We start from the raw sequence: 22,582 nt of genomic DNA, 5'->3' as shown, positions 1-22,582 counted from the left end.
AACTGTATCCTGACTCAGAATTTTAGGATCATTCTGTATATAGTAGGTATTTGATATTAGTTCTGAGGGAACTTTTAGGGGAAAAGTTCACTTTGTGTTATATATCCCTCTTCTTCAGACCATTGTGCCTTCTCAGCTATCTTTTTTTTTTTTAATCAGAGACTTAGGTGTGAATAAAGCTTCTTGCCAAATTCTATTTATGGATTACTCTGCCTTGTTGGAATTACTATGATCTGCTAACATCTTTCATATATAGAAAGTGTTCTGTGTACTGTTGATCTCTGCAGAACGTGATCTTCAGTTAGCCCAGAAAATATTTGAAGGCTGAACTGTCTACAAAAGAAATGCAAGCTTTTCAGCCATGTCAGTTGATCAGTACACATTCTTTGTAATACATTAAAGCAGTTGTGTTAAAACTAAGCATGTGCCTTCCTTTATCTTTGTGGTCAGGCCTCTTATTTTAAGGGCCAGTAAGTGTTAAATCAAAAGGTAAAAACTTGGGCCCAAGGTTCAGTCACTGTAAGGCAGTGGTTCCTACTGTTCTTGTACTACCTTAGGGTGTTCCCATTAAAATCCCTCATGAGGTGTAATGAAATTATCACATTTTCTAAACAAAGATTATAAGCTTTTATTTTTGAAAAATGTTATCCACACCCTCTCATTTAATACGGAGGTCCTGAGTAATCCAGTAGGGTGAGGGGGAAACCCAAAAAAGTTTGAAGAGGTCACTGCTATAGAGGAGCAATATAGAGTCTGTATCTATAGCCCTTGGCACTTAGTAGGTGTTCAGTAAAGTTATTATGAATGAACAGACATTTCTTCTCTTATGTGGAGCCTTCACCAACCATTCTGTTACTTCTTCTTCTTGGACTTTAATAACATTTGTATCTACCTATCTTAATACAGTACATTATCACATTGAATTGTAATACTGTAATTTATTTACATATCTGGCTCCCCCTACTGGCCAGCAGTCTCCTTCAGGGCTAGGACTGTGCCTTTTATCTTTGTATGCAGAGCATCTGGCTGTTACTCCATGTTCAGTGTCCTGTTTTATGAATGAGTAAGTGTTCAAATAATTTTTTTTTAAGAACTTATTTTTCTCATTTTTTTTTAAGATTTTTTTTTGATGGGAACCGTTTTTAAAGTCCTTATTGATTTGTTCTGTTTTTTTTTATGTTTTGGTTTTCTGGCCACAAGGCTTGTAGGATCTTAGCTCCCTGATCAAGGATCGAACCCCCACCCCCTGCATTGGGAGGCGAAGTCTTAACCACTGGACTGCCAGGGAAGTCCCCTCAAATAATTTTTATAGCACAAACCACACATACACACATAGGAAGGTGGTAGGCAACGATCCATCTACATATGTACCTGTCCCAGTGTGTGATCTTACAGTCATGATGGGTTTTCAAAAATATGGAAAGAAAGAAAATGAGAACAACACTTTAAAGTTCAATTGATTTTTAGGGTATGTATATGTCCATACTTTTGTGATAGAGGCTAGTTGAGAACCTCAGCTTCTTTCTTTAAAGATGTATAAGAGCTTATTAAGCACTTATCAAATAGGGGATTTGGTATATGTTGGAAAGATTCAGATTTAATCCACATAGCTTTATAAATTTATAAAAAGATGCCCCAAACTTTTTTTAAAGCAGTATCATGATGTGGACATGAAAATCGAGTCATTACTTGGCTTCTTATACCATCACCAGCAAAGAGGCTGTGTAATTAAAAACTTTTCTATCAGGTAGTGGGGTAGATCTATCTCAGATAGATCAGAATCTTAGAGAAAATAGACATAGAAATCTTAAAAAAAAAATGTTGGCAATTTCATTTTTACAGAAGGTGTGTAATAAATGTCACTGACTACAAATACAGAGAATGAGAACAAATTTTAATACCATACACAATAAATGTACTAAGTTCAAAGCACTCTGATATAAAATGATCTCTGGTTAGGAATAGCAATATTTTTATTTCAGCCAGAATAGCTGAATGTCCAGTAAGATAATTTGTCAAGTAAAAGCTAGAATTAGAAGTCAGGAATGGTAGAATGTTAAATAAATAGTGGCATAGCTAGAAATGTAGTATCCCTTAGCAAATATCAGAAACCTCCAACCTTAGGGAAGGTCTTTTGCTAATCTTCTTTCTACCAAGCATGGTTTTCTGATTTATAGATAGTCTCCTTTGTTGCCAGTAGGTCCCACCACTTTACTTCCTCTCGCTGACAGAGTCATTTCAGCTGTCTGGGTGTCTTCTTCCTTTGACAGTTACTTCCAGCTGTCTCAAGCTACTGGTCTGGCTGAAGTTTCATTCCAAAATGATTTCAGTAGTATAGGGTGGTTAGACCATTGGTTCTAAAACCAAAGTGCCGGGGTTCCAATCTCAGCTGCACCAATTACTAACTTTGTAACTTGGGCAAGTTACTTCTATCCTACATTTGCCTTTTTTATTTTTATAAAGTAGAGAGGATAATATTCTTCTATGTGTTAATACATGCATAGTGCTTATTACAGTACTCGGTACGTGGTAAGCACTCAAATATTAACTGCTATTACTACTGTAATTTTGCCCTGGCATCATAGTTCACCTTCAGAGCAGTAGCCCTTGTGGGTGTCATTAATAAAAAACTAACTGCCTTTTCATACTTTATACAATTTCTTCATTCTCTGACTCCTTTGTATCCCTAGGGGAATGGGAATTGCCTAAGCTCTCCAGAAAGAACTGCCTCTAACATCTGGTTGATTGAGATACACGGAGGTTTGTTTAATATGGGGGGGGGGTAGGCAGACAGCAGGACGATGTGGAAGTCCCTAGGAGGGCTACCCTGCCAACCCACCACTGGTCTCTCTCAGTGTCTCTGGTCAGGACAGAGAGGGCTAGGTCTGGAATTTAGATAGTCTATGAATAAGGGCAGGCAGACCTGGGGGACCGGTATGTAGCAAAATTTCAACATGGTATAATGTAAAAGGGAGCAAGGCTGATATCTTAGATGGAATCAGATTGTTGAGGACTTTATTTTAGAACACAAAGGGACCTTGAATTATTTACCTCCAGGGGAAAACTAGGATCTAGAGAGGTTAAATGATTTACTTAAGTGCCTAAGATCACACAGAAAGTAGCAATAGTAGAATTGACACTAGATAATTTCTCCCTTTAGACACTTTTGCTTTCTTGTTTTTCTGCTGTTTTCTAAGAGGGTTAACTTAGGTCAGTTTTACCTTTCTTTTTCTCTGTAAAATAATAGTGTCATATTTCCTGATTCTCACAGGTTGATTATCTTAGCAAGAAAAACTATTTGATATAAAATGATAGAATTGTACAGTGATTCTTTTTTTTCTTTTTTTTATTGGCTGCGTTGCATCTTCGTTGCTGTGCATGGGCTTTCTCCGGTTGCGGCAAGCGGGGGCTTCTCTTGTTGTGGAGCATGGGCTCTAGGCACGCAGGCTTCAGTAGTTGTGGCACGCAGGCTCTAGAGCGCAGGCTCAGTAGTTGTGGCGCACGGGCTTAGTTGCTCTGCAGCATGTGGGATCTTCCCGGACCAGGGATAGAACCCGTGTCGCCTGCATTGGCAGGCGAATTCTCAACCAGTGCACCACCAGGGAAGTTCCTGTACAGTGATTCTCACAGGGAGATTTTTGATATATTACATTACTAATTTTTAGAAATTGTAAAATATTTATAACAAAATTTGCCATTCTAACCATTTTTAAGTGTATTAATTCAGTGTACTACCATCATTACTGTTTCCAAAACTTGTTTTCATTACCCCAAATAGAAATTCTGTAATCATAAAGCAGTAACTTCCCATTCCTCCTCCACCCAGCCCCTGGTAACCTCTAATCTACTTTCTCTATGAATTTGTCTACTCTAGGTACTTCATAAGTGGAATCATACAATATTTTATCTTTTTATGTCTGACCTATTTCACTTAGCATAATGTCTTGCAGGTTTATCCATGTTGCTGCATGTATCAGACCTCCATTTCATTTTATAGCTGAATAATATTTCATTGTATATATAAACACCATATTTTATTTATGTCAATGGAAATTTGGGACTATTTCCACCTTTTTTTTTGACCATTGTGGATAATGGTATTATGAACGTTGGTGTCAAGGTGTCTGAGTCCCTGCTTTCAGTTCTTTTGGGCATATACCTAGAAGTGGAATTATTGGATCATATGGCAATTCTGTGTTTACTTTTTTGAGGAATTGCTAGACTGTTTTTTTACACAGGCTGCAAACAGCAATGCATAAGGGTTCCAATTTCCCTACTTCCTGACTAACACTTGTTATTTTGTGTTTTTTTGATGATAGGAATCTTAATGGATGTGAAGTGGTATCTCATTGTGGGTTTGATTTCTAGTGATGTGTTAGACATCTTTTCAAGTGCATATTGGCCACTTGTGTATCTTCTTCGGAGAAATTTCTGTTTAAGTCCTTTGCCCATTTTTGAAGTGGGTTTATTTTGTTGTTGAGTTGTAAGAGTTCTTTATATATTCTAGATACTGATCCCATATCAGATATATGATCTGCAAGTATTTTCTCCTTATGGTTTCTTTTCACTCTGTCATTAGTGTCCGTTGCACAAATTTTTTAAAAAAATTATTTAATTTATTTGGCTGTGCCGGGTCTTAGTTGTGCATGTGGGATCTTCTTTGCCGCGTGCAGGATCTTTAGTTGCGGCATGCGGGATCTAGTTCCCTAACCAGGGATCAAACGCGGGCCCCCTGCATTGGGAGCGCGGAGTCTTAATCGCTGGATCACCAGGGAAGTCCCCAAATTTTAAAAATTTTGATAAAGTCCATTTTGTCTGTTTTTTTTGCTTTTGCTTTTGATATCGTTTAAGAAATCCTCGTTAAAGCCAATGCTGTGAAGATTTTCCCATGTTTTTTTGTCTAAGAATTTTATTATAGTTTTAGCAGTTATGTTTACGTCTTTGATCTATTTTGAGTTAATTTTTGTACTGTATGGTGTCAGTAAGGGTCCAACTTCATTCTCCTGCGTGCAGATACCCAGTTTTCCCTGCATCATTTGTTGAAAATGTATTTAATCTTAATTAATTTAAGTCTCATAGTCACATGTAGCTAACATTTTGGACAGCTCAGATCTAGCTGATCATGTAATTTTTCTCCTTTAATCTGTTATTGTGGTGAATTATATCAGTAGATGGAGTGGAAATTCTCAGAACTAACAAACTGCTTCTGCATTTTTGGCACATCATGGTAGTTCATTAAATACTGAACAACTTTTTTTAGTCACTTGTCTGTGTCCTTTCATATAAAATCAACTGAAATGTCTATGGAAATTGTTTAGAAAAAGACTTTGCTTTCTCAAAAAAATGATATCAGGCAATGTGTCTTCTATTGGTCTACATCAAACTTTATTCTTATAAAAATACATTGCTTTACTTAAACATGTACGTTGTATTACCTTTATTCTTCTACAGATTGCCCATCATTATTTTGTATTGAGATAGAATTCATATGCTAGGCAATTCACCCTTTTAAAGTGTGCAATTCAATAGTTTTTAGTAAATCCACAAAGTTGTGAAAACATTACCAGTATCTAATTCTAGAACATTTTCATTACCCCAGAGAAACCCAGTACACATTAGCAGTTATTCCCCATCTCTCTTCCTTCCAGCCCCTGGCAACCACTAATGTGTTTTCTGGCTTCATAGATTTGCCTATTCTGTCCATTTCAGATAAAGGTAATCATAAACTATGTAGTCCTTTGTGACTGGCTTTTTTCACTTAGTGTGTTTTTTAAAGTTCATCTGTGTTTGTAGCATTTATCAGTACTTCACTCCCTTTTTCTGCTCAACTGTATTCCATTGTATGGATATATACTATATTTTATTAGCCATTTGTCAGTTGATAGACCCTTGGGGTGTCCATCTACTCTGGTTATAATGAATAATGTTGCTGTGAATGTTGGCGTACATGTTTTTGTGTGGCGTGTTTTCATTCTCTTGGGTAAATACCTAGGAATGGAATTTCTGGGTCATATGGTAACTAACCAATTTGAGGAACTGCCAGACTGTTTTCCAAAAGATTTGCTCTGTTCTACATTCCCACTAACTGTGTATGAGGGTTTTGCTTTTTTCACATCCTCACCAGCACTTATTACCTAGTAGTTGTGAAATAGTATCTCGTGGTTTTGATTTGCATTTCCTTAATGACTGATGAGCTAAAGACTAATGATGTTTCATGTGCTTATTGGCCAGTTATATACTTTGAAAAATACTCTTTCAAACCTTTGCCCACTTTAATTTTATATTTTGCCTTTTCATTTTTAAGTTGTAAGAGTTCTTTATATATCCTAGATATTAGACCCTTATGAGATATATAATTTGCAAATAGTTTCTCTCATTTTATAAATTGCCGTTTACCTTTCTTGATAGTGTTTTTGAAGCACAAAAAGTTTTAATTTGGGGGCTTCCCTGGTGGCGCAGTGGTTGAGAGTCCGCCTGCCGATGCAGGGGACGCGGGTTCGTGCCCCGGGCTGAGAAGATCCCACATGCCGCGGAGCGGCTGGGCCCATGAGCCATGGCTGCTGAGCCTGCGCATCCGGAGCCTGTGCTCCGCAGTGGGAGAGGCCACAACAGTGGGAGAGGCCACAACAGTGAGAGGCCCACGTACCGCAAAAAAAAAAAGTTTTAATTTTGAAGAAGTCTAGTTAATCTATTTTGTTGTTGTTACTTGTACTTTTGTTGTCTTATCTAAGAAACTGTTGCCTAATCCACAGTCATGAATATTTACACCACAGTTTCTTCTAAGAATTGCATAGTCTTAGCCTTTACATTTAAGTCTGATCCATTTTAAGTTAGTTTTTTTGTATAAGGTGTGAGGTAGAGGACCAGCTTCATTCTTTTACATGTGGATATCCAGTTGTCCCAGCACCATTTAAAAAATTTTTTTAATTTTTAAAATTTCTATAGTTTTAAAGGTTGCTTTCCATTTACACATGTTTAGAAAAGAGAATGCCAGATGTTTCTGTGTAATAGTGGATACCTGTTTGCATCTATTCTTGCACCATTGTCCTTTTTTTTGGCCACGCTGCAGCTTGTGGGATCTTAGTTCCTCGACCAGGGATTGAACCCGAACCCTCAGAAGTGAAAGCGTGGAGTTCTAACCACTGGACCGCCAAGGAATTCCCACCATTGTCTTTTCTACAGCTAACCATCTAGGAGAGTATAGTATAGTACAGTATAGTATAGTATCTGTAGCCCTTCATCTTATGTGTCAGTACTTGAGTTAACTATTCCATTTATGTGGCTGTTTTTACCATTTAATATAGTTAATTACCACCTGACCAGGAGTGGTAAATATTTTTTTAAGGCAGTTTCTAAATTTTTTTTTTTTTCGGCTGTGTTGGGTTTTTGTTGCTGCGCGTGGGGTTTCTCTAGTTGCGGCGAGCAGGGGCTACTCTTCGTTGCAGTGTGCGGGCCTCTCATTGCGGTGGCTTCTCTTGTTGTGGAGCACAGGCTCTAGGTGTGCAGGCTTCAGTAGTTGCAGCACGCGGGCTCGGTAGTTGTGGCTCACGGGCTCTAGAGTGCAGGCTCAGTAGTTGTGGCACACGGGCTTAGTTGCTCTGTGGCATGTGGGATCCTCCCGGACCAGGGCTCGAACCCGTGTCCCCTGCATTGGCAGGCAGATTCTTAACCACTGCGCCACCATGAGTTTGCTCATGGTGAGTTGGAAAACATGAGTTTGCTATATAGTTTGGTAATCTAAATAGAATAAATGATAATTGGTTATTCAAGAGTAAAACTCACTGTTAACCCTGGAAAGTACAAATTGCTTTTGAGTGAAAATGTGGTTGGAATAGATTTCATAGTTCAGTTTGTGCCTACTATTTACTGTGACACTGGGTTCGGCAAGGGCTGGTGTCTATGGGAGGCCAGAAACATCCTTTAGGTTGCCAAAAAGCACCTAGAATTTAAAAAAGCACAGCATGCTAGTTAAACCATTTAGAATTATTTGGTAATGTTGGTAGGCTGGAGGAGATTGGTGGCTGCTTTCCTTAGTGTTAAAGTGGCATTGCCTTTTGAGTTTCACCTGTAGCAGATTGTGTCATTGACTACTTATTTCCAGGGTTATTTTGTGGATTGAATATGTTTTTTAAGCACTTAGAGATTTGCCGTAGATGTTTACTTTCACCAGGGTTTACATATAGATAGGAGAATGGGGGGGGAACCCTTATCCTTGACAGTGTTAAAACCAGCACAAATAATTTCACATTACTGTTGACCTCCCAATTGCAACAATCAAAAGAAAACAAGAATTTAATTTTTCTGTAGTCCTTAAGAAATGGGCATAGCTTGGCTGCAGCAGGAGTTTTCCTTATATCCTTACACTTTCCATATTGAAAGTACAAATGGAAGAATAATTCTTCTTGAATATAGGAAAAATAAAGGCATGTAAAAAGAAAGAAGAGACAGAGAACTTCAGGCTACCATGTTAGAAATGTTGGGATAATCAAGATGATGATATCTTGACTGAAAAAGAGTCAGTAATAGTTGACCTAGGAAATGTTAAAGTTTGAAAATATGACTGGGATTTTTTTGATGTGCATATTAGAATTTATGCAAAAGAATGCTTTCTTTTCTCTTTGAAATTGAGGTATAATTGACATACAATATTATATTAGTTTCAGGTGTACAACATTCAACATTTGTATACATTGCAAAATGGTTACCACAATGGTTCCTTACCATCTGTCACCTTACAAAGCTAATACGGTATTATTGACTATATTGCCCCATGCTGTACATTACATCCCCATGACTTGTTTATTTTATAGCTGGAAGTTTGTACTTCATAATCCCATTCACCTGTTTCCTACCACGCCCACCCCTTGGCAACCACCAATCTATTCTGTTTATGACTCTGGATTTTGTTTTGTTAGTTTTGGTTTTTAGATTCCACATACATGCAGTGTATGTCTTTCTCCGCCTGATTTATTTCACTTAGCGTCATACTCTCAACCCTGATGTTGCTGCAGATGGCAAGATTTCATTCCTTTTTATGGCTGAGTAGTATTCCATCGTGTGTGTGTGTGTGTGTGTGTGTGTGTGTGTGTGTGTGTGTACACATATACCACATCTTTATTCATCCATCAATCAAATCGACACTTAGATTGCTTCCATATCTTGGCTATTATAAATAATGCTGCAGGGAGCATAAGGATGCATATATCTTTTCTTTTTAAAAATATTTATTTATTTTTGGCTGCACCAGCTCTTCCTTGCAGCATGTGGGAAATTTAGTTGCAGCATGTGGACTTCTTAGTTGTGTCATGCAGATTCTTAATTGCATATGTGGGCTTCTTAGTTGTAGCACGCATGCGGGATCTAGTTCCCTGACCAGGGATCGAACCTGGGCCCCCTACATTGCATACACGGAGTCTTACCCACTGGACCACCAGGGAAGTCCCGCATATATCTTTTCAAATTCATATTTTCGTTTTCTTCGGTTAGATACCCAGTAGTAGAATTGCTAGATGATATGGTAGATTGATTGATTGATTGAGTCTTCATTGCTGCGCATGGGCTTTTGGGGGCTACTCTTCGTTGTGGTGCGCGGGCTTCTCATTGCACTGGCTTCTCTTATTGTGGAGCATGGGCTCTAGGCACGCAGGCTTCAGTAGTTGTGGTACGCGGGCTCAGTAGTTGTGGCGCACGGGCTTAGTTGCTCCGTGGCATGTGGGATCTTCCCAGACCAGGGCTCAAACCTGTGTCCCCTGCATTGGCAGGTGGATTCTTAACCACTGCACCACCAGGGAAGTCGCTTTTTTTTTTTGCCATTCTGTGTGGCATGAGGGATCTTAGTTCCGCAACCAGGGATCAAACCCACACCTCCTGCAGTGGAAGCATGGAGTCTTAACCACTGGATAGCCAGAGAAGTCCCTGTTACCTTTTTGATAATAGCTATTCTGACAGGTGTAGGATGATACCTTACTGTGGTTTTGGTTTGCATTTCCCTGATGATTAGTGTCATTGAACATCTTTTCATGTGCCTCTTGCCACGTGTGTCTTTTTTGGAAAAATGTTTATTCACATCCTCTGCCCATTTTTTAATCAGTTTGTTTGTTTGCTTGTTATTGAGTTGTATGAGTTCTTTTTATATGTTGGATGTTAACCCCTTATCAGATAAATTATTTACAAATGACTTCTCCCATTCAGTAGGTTTCCTTTTTATTTTGGTGGTAGTTTCCTTTGCTGTGCAGAAGCTGTTTAGTTTGATGTAGCCTCATTTGTTTATTTTTGTTTTTGTTTTCCCTTGCCTTTGGAGTCAGATCCAAAAAAATTGCTAAGACCAATGTCAAGGAGCTTACTGTCTATGTTTTCTTCTAGGAGTTTTATGGTTTCAGGTCTTATTACATTTAAGTCTTTAACACATTTTGAGTTAATTTTTATATATGGTATAAGATAGTGCTCCAGTTTCATTCTTTTGCATGTAGCTGTCCAGTTTTCCCAACACCATTCGTTGAAGAGACTATCCTTTCCCCGTTGTATATTCTTGCCTCCTTTGTCATAAATTAATTGACCATGTATGCGTGGGTTTATTTCTGGGCACAAATGAATGCTTTCTAAAAGTGATTATTGTGGGAAACTACATTTATTCCGATGGTATTGTTCCTGCTTTTTGACATACTTGGAACTCATCTTTTGGAGTTCTCTTCAAAGACACATATATGAAATAAGGTGAGGAAGAGAACGGAGTGGTGTCTTCTAAAAAACGAACCTATTTAAGAAATTGTCGGTGAAAATACCACCCCCCCTTTCAAATATAAAGGTAACTAAAAATATTTTGAGCAGTGATGGCATTTTTAGAGTGAGAGGTCTACTAAAATTAGGTCTTTTGGCCTTTGAGCTGTGATTTATGGCAACAAAGTGCTAGGTAAGAGTGTTATAAAGTTTTTTGTGTTTTTTTTTAATATTTATTTTATTTATTTATTCTTTTTGGCTGTGTTGGGCCTTCGTTGCTGCACGTGGGCTTTCTCTAGTTGCCCCGAGCGGGGCCTACTCTTCGTTGCAGTGCGTGAGCCAGTGGCTTCTCTTGTTGCGGAGCACGGGCTCTACGTGTGCAGGCTTCAGTAGTTGTGGCGCGCGGGCTCTAAAGCAGAGGCTCGGTAGTTGTGGCACACGGGCTTAGTTACTCTGCGGCATGTGGGATCTTCCTGGACCAGGGCTTGAACCGTGTCCCCTGCATTGGCGGAGGATTCTTAAGCGCTGTGCCACCAGGGAAGCCCAAGAGTGTTATAAAGTTTTTTACCAAATATGGAAAAGATATCAGGTATCTATCAGTGTTTCTACCTAAAACTGCTAAATTGAATCTTGCTCTCCTCTGGTGTGCTCTCCTCTGTGTGTAGTTTTTATATTTTATGACTTATTTCTGCCCTTTCCCTGATCCCATTCCCTAAGAGACCCTTCTACAGTGTCTCATTTTCTTATGTGTTTATATAAATTCATGTGCCATGTAATCAATTCTAGATCATCAATATCTAACTTTAAATTCCAGGTTTGGTTGTCCTTAGCACATACTGGAGTAGGGCTACTTTACCATTCATTGTCTCCCACGTGAATTGTCCTATGTGTATGTATTCAAGAAACTTCGACAAATTTTAACACTGGCTGAAGTAAAATATACCAAAAGGTAAATTTGCAGCATAAGCAACGTGTTATCTTAAAAAAAAAAAGCTTACAAGATTATTCACATACCATAAAATTCACCCGTTTAAAGTGTACAACTCAGTGGTTTTTAGTATATTCACAGAGTTGTGCAAACATCACCACTATCTAATTCTAGAACATTTTTAATTTCTCCCAAAAGAAACCCATACTGTTAACAGTTACTTTCTATCTCTCCCTCTCCCCAGCCCATTGCAACCATTAATCTACTTTCTATCTCTGTGGATTTGCTTTTTCTGGACATTTCATGTAAATAAAATTATGACTTTTTGAGGGCGGTGACCGAGTCTGGAGCTGCCCCAGGAGCCGGATCTGTCGTATCCTCTCTCTTCCACTTCCTGTTGCAAACAATAAAGTCCATTTGTACAGTAAAAAAATAAAAATGTGATTATGGTCTTCTGTGTTTGGCATCTTTCACTTAGCATGTTTTTAAGATTCTTCCATATTGCAGCACATATCAGTACTTCATTCTTTTTTATGGCCAGTTACTATTCCATTGTGTAAATAAACCACGTTTTGTTTATCCATTCATCAATTGATCGACATTTGGGTTGTTGCTGCCTTTTGGCTATTATAAATAATGTTCTGCTATGAACATCTGTGTACAAGTTTTTGTATGGACGTGCGTTTTTAATTCTTTTGGATGTATACCTAAGATTAAAATTGCTGGGTCATAGGATAACTTACTGTGTGTTTAACTTTTTGAGGAACTGCCAAACTGTTTTCCAAAATGGCTGCAACAGTTTACATTCCGATCAGCACTGTATAAGGGTTCCAGTTTCTCCACATGCCCTCCAACACTTGTTATCGTCTACCTTTTTGATAATAGCCATCCTATTGAGTGTGAAGTGGTGTATCGTTGTGGTGTTAATTTGTATTTCCCCTAATGACTAGTGATCCCGAGCATTTTTCATGTGCTTTTTGGCCACTTGTATATCTTTCTTTGGCAAGACACTATCCTTAATGCTAAGTATTGATGGTCTGCTGTTTGGAATACTGTTGTTTAGGTTAACTTTCTTTATCTGCTGTAAAAGAGTTTCTGTTTCATTAATTCAAGTGTTTTAGTCTATTCTTGAAGGTTGTTTTAGAAAGCTAATCTAGAAAGGGCCTTCCCCATGAAAAAATTATGTTTTGTATCCTGGCCTGTAATGTCTATGAAGACAGTTTAAGCAATGATAGACAAATAAAATGTTTAGTAGACCCGATTTGGTCATATTTTCGTTGTAAATTTATATCTCTAGGCTCAAAGAGTTAGTAGTGGTAAAATGTACAAAGTAGGAAACCTAGTGACTCATTTAAAATTTTGTACATTCTGAGAATATTAGCTGACCTTTGGTTGAGAAAAAGATCTATAAGGCAAGGAAAATTGATGCTTAACATAGCAACTGAAAGGCATGAAAAAGTACATGATTTCATCCTTATGTCCCTCTCTCCCCAGCGTGGTACCATGCGACGACGCTATGAAGATGATGGCATTTCAGATGATGAAATTGAAGGAAAAAGAACTTTTGACTTGGAAGAGAAACTCCACACCAACAAATATAATGCAAATTTTGTTACTTTTATGGAAGGAAGAGGTCAGTATCATTTGGGTTCAGACTTGCAGCCCCTTGATGTAGGAAGTTGTAGACTCTGGGAGCTGTGGGCTCAGCATCTCTGCAGCCAAAGTACTGCCTGTTGATGCTGTGATGCTATTTATCTGTATTTTCTCTTACTACTCAATGCCACTCATGCACACACCCCCGCCCCAGTCCTCCCACCCTGTGAGTCATTCTCTGCTATATTGGAAAAAGCAAGCGTTTATTAGGGCAAGAATGTTGGAATTTTTCCCTAAAGGCCTCTTCCTTCTTCTTCTCCCATCCCTTGGTTTGGGTTTAATTAAGAATAGTATAATAAAAATCCTTTTATGCGTGTACCTGCCCCACCAAAACTGAGCTCTATGTGTATCATGCAGCTTTGTTCCTTGGCATACTGACAAGGATGTCATGGTATGTATTGTAGTAGACAGAGTTACATATTTAGGCTACTAAGTGACAGGGCGATGATTTCTGCTTAGGATTTATGAGATGACTCAATAGTACTATCCCCTGTTGGTTAAATTCTGAATTATTGTGGAAGTATAGATTTAGCAAACCCCTTGAGCCCTGCTTCTCAGTGTGCTCTCCCTATACCTTAAGAGATGCTTCTTAATAACAAGCATGTATTATCTAACAGCAAAACTGTATACACAGAAATAGCAAATACCATCTCTGCCTTATTATTTAGGATCCATTTTATGGTCCTTTTGTCTTTTTCCAGCTAAACCTTTTGCCTTTCTAACAATTGTTTTCCTATGGTGACAGATTTTAATGTAGAGTATATCCAGCGGGGTGGCTTAAGAGATCCTCTGATTTTCAAGAACTCCGATGGACTTGGAATAAAGTAAGTGTTTGCTGTTTGATTGGATGTGATTGCAAAATGGCCACGTTACACCCAGGGCTGTAGACAATGCAGTATGGATAATCCAAAGCATAGATCATTGAAAATATCTAAAAGTGTGTTGTTATAGGTAAGTGAGAAAATATAGATGAGCTATAAAGAAAATAAATTTAAATCTCCTAAAATCTACCACCCTGAGATAATCCCTATTAACCTTTTCTCATATATTCTTTTTTCCTATGTATATATATGTACATATATATACATTTATATTTCAAATATATTTTAATCCTCAATATGAAGATTGATATGTCTTGACTGGGGAGTTCTTAGTTCTTTAAGAAAAAACTCACCTGACTAGAGTAGTTGTGCTTCCCATTATACTTACTAGTGTTTGTTTCATAGGATGCCAGATCCAGACTTCACTGTGAATGATGTCAAAATGTGTGTGGGTAAGTATTAAACTTGAGGCCTTTGAGTGTCTTTGAGGCAAAGATCTAAGATTTACAACTGGGTCTTAAATCCCTTACTGAGATTTAAGGCTTAGGAACATTGAACTATATATTTGATTGAAGTATATACTACTTGAAATAGTTTCTTGATTAGAAACTACTGTTTAGCAACTGAGGATTTTCTCAAAGGTATTTATAGAAGTTGCTTCATTTATTACTACTCATTAGACATACAACATCTGAACATCTGCCTCTTTCCTACCTACTGTTTTTATCACTGTGCATCCTTCCTTCTCTCCATGAAGAGCCTACCTTCCAGGGCAAAATTTCAAAAGTGAAATTTTATATCTCTGAGCCAAGAATAAAACTTCATTTATGATTCTCTTCCTTTCCCTAAAAGCCATGGAGAAATTTCCAGGAAATTTTCACCAATGCTACATTTGATAACTTGGCTAAGGTTTGAAACTTTGTAAGCTGAGAAGTAGATTCATTAAAATTTCTCTTCATCAGTGATTGGTTAACTTGAGTCTTAATCAGAATTGTATTTTCTTTCTTCTTTTTTTTGGCTGCACTGGGTCTTCGTTGCGGCGTGCGGGCTTCTCTAGCTGTGGCACGTGGGCTCTGTAGTCGCAGTGCGCAGGCTTAGTTGCCCCATGGCATGTGGGATCCTAGTTCCCTGACCAGGGATCGAACCCTCATCCCCTGCATTGGAAGGCAGATTCTTAACCACCGGACCACCAGGGAAGTGCCAGATTTGTATTTCATTATACTGAAAGTTTAGAGGGAAAAAGCAAATTAGAACAGTCTAATTAAAGAAGAAAACTTCCTAGAGTCAGTAAGGGTTTGGTCAATTTTCTGCAGATCATTGGTGTTCAGTGCAGCCCTGAGACGTGTCAGGATCCTTAGGAATTCAGAGATAGTTATTTTCCTATACATGATAAGGCAGTAAAGTGGATTAAAATATTTTAGAAATGTTTCTGACAGGACATGAAACAAAAGTTTTCAGATGCTTTCCGCCTAACACTACAACTTCTATTATGTTTTGTCGTCTATGCTGAAGCTCCAGTGCAGTCTCTCCCTTTGAAATTAAGTATTGCAGTACTGTCTCTTGGCCACTTGAGGGCTCTTTTTAGACAGCTGGATAACTTCCGTTTATCCAAGAGATAAATGTCCTAGGTAGAGGAAGTTTCTCTAATTCCCTGTATTTTTCACTCCCCTACCTGTTTCTGTGTTAGATTCCAGCTATCTACCTGTCACTATGTATTTCCTATTACTTAGCACAGTCTCTGGAGTATAGTAGATACTCAGTAAATCTGTTTACTAATTAAAATGCTTTCCTACTCTTCACAAGGCAGGGTTCTCAGGGGGCCTCGGAAAACATAGTACTTGAGTACTTATCGGTCCATCGCTTGACTTTTTTTTCCTAATGGACCTCCAGGAAGTAATTCCTTGGATCCACAAGTTAATGGACCACCAAAGCTTTTCTCTATTGGTCAGGCATTCTTAGGGGTTTGTGGTCCACAGATGACCTGCATCAGAATCATCTGTGATACTTGTTAAAAATATAGACTTCTAGATCCTGTCATAGACTTATAGTATCCAAATTTCTGAGCTATACAGATATAAGGACTGATTCACTCACTAGCCTTCTTTTGCATTCCTTCTCACTTATTACTTTCTCATGTCCTCAATATGTTTTCTGCCAATAATGGTCTTTAGAGCCCTTCCTAACCTTATATTTTCCAAATAGACCTGTGGATGGTCACAGATATCTTTGTTGTGATTTAAAATAAAGCAGTGATTATATTTAAACTGACAGACTTATCAGAAGTTTCAAATGATGATTGTTAAAATGCAGTGAACAACATATTGGTGATTACAATAACCCATTATTACTAAATGTACTTTGGCTGATCCATTCTTCTTTTCTACCTAAAGTAGAATGTTACATCTCCAGTGTCAGTTCATGTCCCCAAAAGATAGTACACATGTTCTATTGTGTAAACTTTATATAATGGGATATATTGATTTTAAAGTGTGGACTCAAACAAAACTGGCTGGTTTCAAATCCCAGCTCCACTAATTACTACCTGTGTAACCTTGGGCAAGTTACTTAAATGTGAAGAACAGTGTCTGGCACGTAGTATGTGCTCAGTAAAAGTTTGCTATTTCTGTGACTGTCATTATTTTATCTGAGTGCTCTGGTAGCATTGGCAGAGTGGAACTGTGTTTGCCTTATCTACATTCCTAAAGGAAAGCATTCACTTTTTAATTTTTTTTTAAATTATGGTAAAATACAGATAACCTAAAATTTATCATTGTAATAATTTTAAAGTATCCAACTCAGTGGCATTAAGTATATTCACAGTGTGCAGCCATCACTAATACCTACTTCCAGAACTTTTTCATCACCCCTAACAGAAACTCCATACCCATTAAGTAGTCATTCCCTGTTCTCTCCTTCCCTCAGGCCCTGGCAACCACTAATCTACTTTCTGTCTCTGTAGATTTGCCTATTTTGGATATTTCATGTAAATGGAACGATAAAATATGCAGCCTTTTGTGTATAGCTTCTTTCACTTAGCATAATGTTTTTGAGGTTTATCTATGTTGTAGCATATAACAGTACTTCATTCCTTTTTATGGTTGAATAATCCATTCATTGTATGAGTATACCACACTTTGTTTTTGGTTTTGTTTTTAATTCCTTAGTTTTTCATTTATTTATTTGGTTGCGCCAGGTCTTAGTTGCAGCATGCAGACTCTTAGTTGTGGCATGCATGTGGGATCTAGTTCCCTGACCAGGGATCAAACCTGGGCCCCCTGCATTGGGAGCACAGAGTCAACCACTGCACCGCCAGGGCAGTCCCACCACACTTTGTTAATCGATTCATCTGTTGATGGACATTTGGGTTATTTCCACCTTTTTGCTGTTGTGATTTAGAGCAGCTAAGAACATTCATGTGTAAGTTTTTGTTTGAACACTTGCATTTGATTCTTTTGGATATATCCCTAGGAGTAGAATTGCTGGATCATGTGGTCATTCTCTGTGTAATTTATGGAGGAGCTACCAAAGTGTTTCCATAGCACCTGCACCATTGTACATTCCTGCCGACACAGTCTGATTTCTCTGTACCCTTGCCAGCCCTTGTTATTTTCCCTTTTTTAAAAAATTTAAATTGTGGCCATCCTAGTGGGTGTGAAGTGGTATTTCAAGGCAGTTTTGATTTAGTGTTTGCCTTTTCTTCCAAATAATGAAGAGTAGGTTCAGTCCGTTGTCTTACATTAGCAGTTATCTTTTTATGTGTATTCTGCCATATCTGCTTCATTATGGCCATATTCTTGTCCTTTTGCCTATTATGTCTTATCTCTAACTAGACTATAAACTCCTTGAGGCAGGGGACCAGGTCCTAACACTGCTTGGTATATCCACCAAGCCAGGTGGATATATAGGTGTTTGTTAGTTTCTTACAAATTGAACAGTATTCTTAATATTTCAGTGGCAACTTTTTATTCTCTCTCTCCCCTCCTTGACCTCCATTTTCTTAACTTTTTAGGTGTGCTGCCTCTCCATATCTTCTCTTATGCTGTTGCCTCTGCTTGGAATTCTCTCTGTTGAATCTTGTTGAAATTCTATTTATTCCCCCAGGCTCAGCTCAAATGTTTCTTCTTCCCCTTCCTTTTTTTCTTTTTTTTAAATTTATTTATTTGGCTGCATCAGGTCTTATTTGCGGCACGCGGGATCGTCGTTGCAGCACGCAGGCTCTTCGTTGCGGAGCGCGGGCTTCTCTCTGGTTGTGGCGCATGGGCTCTAGAGTGCACAGGCTCAGTAGTTGCGGCGCGCGGGCTTAGTTGCCCTGCGGCATGTGGGATCTTACTTCTCTGACCAGGGATCGAACCTGTGGCCCCTGCATTGGAAGGTGGATTCTTAACCACTGGACCACCAGGGAAGCCCCCCGACCCCGCGCGCCCCTTTTTCTAAAATCCTTCTCTGGTCAGTCTAGTTTAAAATATTTTTTTAAATTTTCTTTTATTTTTACTGCTGTTTAACTGAGCACCTATTTTGTGTCAGACATTTTACCTCATTGACTAAATCCTCACAATGGCCCACAAGGTGATATTATTCCCAAGTTACAGAAGAAGATATTAAGGTTCAGAGAAGTTAAATAACTTGCCTAAGTAGTATTAGAGCTGAGGTTTAAACTTGGGTCTCTGGCTCTGAGGCTATTGTTTTCTCCCCTCTGCTATTTTATGCTGGCTCTGTGACATTCTGCTTTTTGTTGTGGCTGTTATAGTTGGTTGAGGATCTGATGTACATCTTTGTATTCATTAAGATCATTAAGATGTCTTTATCATTCAGTAAATATTTATGGAATGAATGAAATTTCTCATCTATGAATGGTACTTAGTATTTAAAATTGTTAGGATTGAGTGAGATGTTGAATATAAGATTCAATGCCTGACCATATAGTAAACATGCCATAGGGAGTGATTGTTGTTTTTAATATTAACCATTGTCTTTGTCATTCTTTATGATTTGATTTTCTGTCGATTACCTTGAAAGTGACAGCTATAGCCTATTAGTGAATACTGTAAAGAAGAAAGGATAGTTTGTTTACTTTCACTTGTGTCTTATATTCTTAATATATTTAAGGATATTAGTGGCTCAGTAGAGATGATCAATGCATCTTTCATGGCAGGGAGTCGTCGGATGGTGGATGTCATGGATGTGAACACACAGAAAGGCATTGAAATGACCATGGCTCAGTGGACACGCTACTATGAGACCCCAGAGGAGGAGCGAGAAAAACTCTATAATGTCATCAGCCTAGAGTTTAGCCACACCAGGCTGGAGAATATGGTGCAGCGGCCCTCCACGGTTAGTCTAATCATTTTCTCCACATTGTCTTTGTCACCAAGAGGGTTGATTATACACTGGGAGAATTTATAACTTCTTAAACATACCAGGATAAGGATGAACAAGACAATTTGATAAGAATAACTTGTGTTTTTAGAAGGTTCATCATTTTCCAACATCACTTAGTTTTTGATAGGGAGAGGCCATTCTGATAATTTAAGAACATTGGCCTTTGCATGTAATGGAGAAAAGTCTTAAATTCATTCTGATAAGAACTGTGAATAGGAAGTTTGCCTAATAAATTTCTATCCTATAGGTTTATACTTGCAGAGATGCTTGGGAGAAAACTGATTTAGAGCCAGGTGATTGTATGAGATGGTTTCTCGAGTAGATTCTGTTGGGTGACTAATAGCAATAATTTGACAACCCATCCCGAGGGGAAGTTAGTTTTTGATGCTTAACTTTCCTGAGGTAGATACTGATTTAACCCATCTCTTATGGAAGTGGCTGTCTACAGGATGCTGAGAGCACTCATTTCCCTAAGTGGGATTGGCTTCACTTTTAAAATATACCTAGTCATTTTTCGACCACTTTTATTCCTGTCTCAGAACTCACTTGAGTCAGGTATTCCACCTGGAACAGTGGAATTTGGAATGTACTAATGGAAAAAATGTACATTTTTTCGGAGTCAAGTTCTCAGTGTTTTATCCTATCGCCATTTAAATTATCCTAATTGTACCCTTTGACTTTCAAAGTTGAAATGTGGTATTATTTGGTTATAATACTGTTTTATATATGCATTTATATATAAAATATATATATATACATATACTTTGACTTTCAAATTGTACCCTTTGACTTTCAAAGTTGAAATGTGGTATTAATTGGTTATAATACTGTTTTATATATACATTTATATACATACATACCTTCAACTTACTAGTTAGTTGCATTGTTTTTTATCACTAACACATTGGTGTGTACAGACCAAAGGGAAAATGTTGTCAGTGTTATGTGAAGAGACTATAATTTTTGTCATTGTTTCTTGTTATTGGAGATGCTACAACAAATACAGAATTTCTCAAGAAAACTTTTCCCCCCTAAAATGACAAAAATCCTTTTTATATTAATTGTCATTTGTTTGGTCATGTGGAAATACAGGAAGACAGGTGGTTAGAATTTAGCCTTGTTATTAACCTAACAAGGTGCACTTAATAAATAAAGAATTCAATAAGAGAGATAGTAAGAATCACAATAACATTGTTTATAAATGTGTTCCTTAATATTTTTAGAATTTCAATTTAAGAGTAGTAAGATTGTAGCTGTAAAAGTAAAACTTGGCCTGGATCGTACTTTTCCATTCTTAAAATTTAGAAATGTGTTATTCACATATGAAGCCTTCTTTGTAACGTCCTTAATTTATTCATTTTGCCCCTAGTTTTAATGATAAAAATGCTACATCATTTTATAAAAATTAGAAAAGTACTCCACCATTAAATGGAGGAATAGAACCCATGGAAGAGCTCAGAAATAGAAAATTTTCTAGAGGGCGGAGAACAGTGCACCAGTATCTTCTAGAGACCTAAAACAAGGCCAGAAAGATTGAGTGAGCTATTATTACCAAAGTCACCTCCTAAAAGGAAGCAAGCTTTTTATGACCTTGCTATATAAGCAGCAACATTCTTATTCTACTAGGGTGTTATTTATTTACCAGGGTATTTTCCCCCAAGGTATATCCCTCCATTTATGTACGTCTTTTCTAATATATCTCAATAATGCTTAATAAAAAACCAACTTTATTGAGGTACAATTGATATACAATAAAGTGTACCCATTTTAAGGGTACATTTCAGTGAGTTTTGAAAAATGTATTCATTCATGTAGTAATCTTTTACGTAAACTACATAATTACTTGTTCACTATGATCTTCACACCTTCAGAGTGAGCTTATTGGTTTAAGGGCCTGCTACATGCTAAGTGCTGTGCTTAGGTGCTAGAGGTACAGTGGAAAACAAGATCATTCTTGTCCTCAAAATGCTTAGAGTCTCATGGGGAAGAAAGACCAGAGAATTGGCATTTATAGAAACTACAATGTGGTAAGTGCTTCAAAACTGAATAAGTACGGAATGTTGTGGGAGCCAGTAGGAAGGACCCACCTAACCTAAACCGGAGGAGAATTGGGCGAAGTTTTTTGGAGGAAGCGGTACCTAGGCTTGACGTGAAAGAAAAAATGAGGCAAAGAGAAGGAAGACCAGAATCCCAGGCAGGAAGAATAATATGTGCAAAAGTAGGTGCAGGGAAAGTAAGGTGGGCAACTTTTTTTTAAATAAATTTATTTATTTTATTTATTTATTTTTGGCTGTGTTGGGTCTTTGTTGCTGTGCACAGGCTTTCTCTAATTGCGGCGAGTTGGGGCTGCTCTTCCTTGTGGCGCGCGGGCTTCTCATTGTGGTGGCTTCTCTTGTTGTGGAGCATGGGCTCTAGGCACGCGGGCTTCAGTAGTTGCAGCATGCGGTCTCAGTAGTTGTGGCTCGTGGGCTCTAGAGCACAGGATCAGTAGTTGTGGCACATGGGCTTAGTTGCTCCACGGCATGTGGGATCTTCCCGGACCAGGGCTCGAACCCATGTCCCCTGCATTGGCAGGCAGATTCTCAACCACTGCGCCACCAGGGGAGCCCAAGGTGGACAACTTTTAAGTGCCCATTGTAGGTGGTAGCATAAAGTGGGACTCTCTAGTGAAGAGAGAGAGGTGATTTCTGCTGTCATCCCAGCAGTAACTGAGAAGTAGATGAAAAATAGCAGATGTAATGTGCAGATTTGTTTGATGATGGGGAAATTAGTTCGTGGAAGGCCATGAGCTGTTTTTGCACAGTGTATGAATAGATTATGTCTTAGTTATTGCACTTCTTGCCAGTTTGGCCCTGTATTGGTACGGGACAGGTAGAAACTGTGATTATCTCCGCTGGAGACTTGCTGTCATATGGATGAGGCCATTTAGCAAAAGGCCTATCCAGAGCCTAAAGATTAACCTAAGAAAAATGTATGAACGCCTTACCATAATATTCTCTTGATAGTCAGATAATACCCAATAATATCAAATAAAGGGAGGCCAGAGAGTGACTTATTGCTGCAGGTGAGAAATTCTAGCCAGAGA

The 22,582-nt window shown here is 38.2% G+C and overlaps 1 protein-coding gene across 11 annotated transcripts in view; it reads left to right on the top strand.

Annotated features, from left to right (window-relative positions):
• Positions 1 to 22,582, top strand: part of KDM2A (lysine demethylase 2A) — a 105,765-nt gene that overhangs the window by 48,422 nt on the left and 34,761 nt on the right. For 10 of the 11 annotated variants that reach the window (XR_016393746.1, XM_089914423.1, XM_022591306.3 and 7 more), the window contains 4 exons: positions 13,139 to 13,277; positions 14,043 to 14,121; positions 14,524 to 14,570; positions 19,271 to 19,449. Coding sequence is in view for 10 of the 11 variants with exons in the window: in XM_089914423.1 (XP_089770549.1) it covers positions 13,139 to 13,277; positions 14,043 to 14,121; positions 14,524 to 14,570; positions 19,271 to 19,449 (444 nt within the window). In the remaining variant the exon portion in view is untranslated. Of the gene's footprint in view, positions 1 to 13,138; positions 13,278 to 14,040; positions 14,122 to 14,523; positions 14,571 to 19,270; positions 19,450 to 22,582 lie in introns of those variants that run through there. The other variant, XM_089914427.1, reaches the window with a different exon arrangement.

The sequence above is a fragment of the Delphinapterus leucas genome, chromosome 7 (genome assembly GCF_059928025.1).
Source record: "Delphinapterus leucas isolate spDelLeu-1000000601 "Yukka" chromosome 7, BTC_Dleu_Yukka2, whole genome shotgun sequence".
Lineage (NCBI taxonomy): Eukaryota > Metazoa > Chordata > Mammalia > Artiodactyla > Monodontidae > Delphinapterus > Delphinapterus leucas.
Note: the sequence above shows the minus strand (reverse complement) of the source record. Positions and strands in the feature narration are given on the sequence as shown.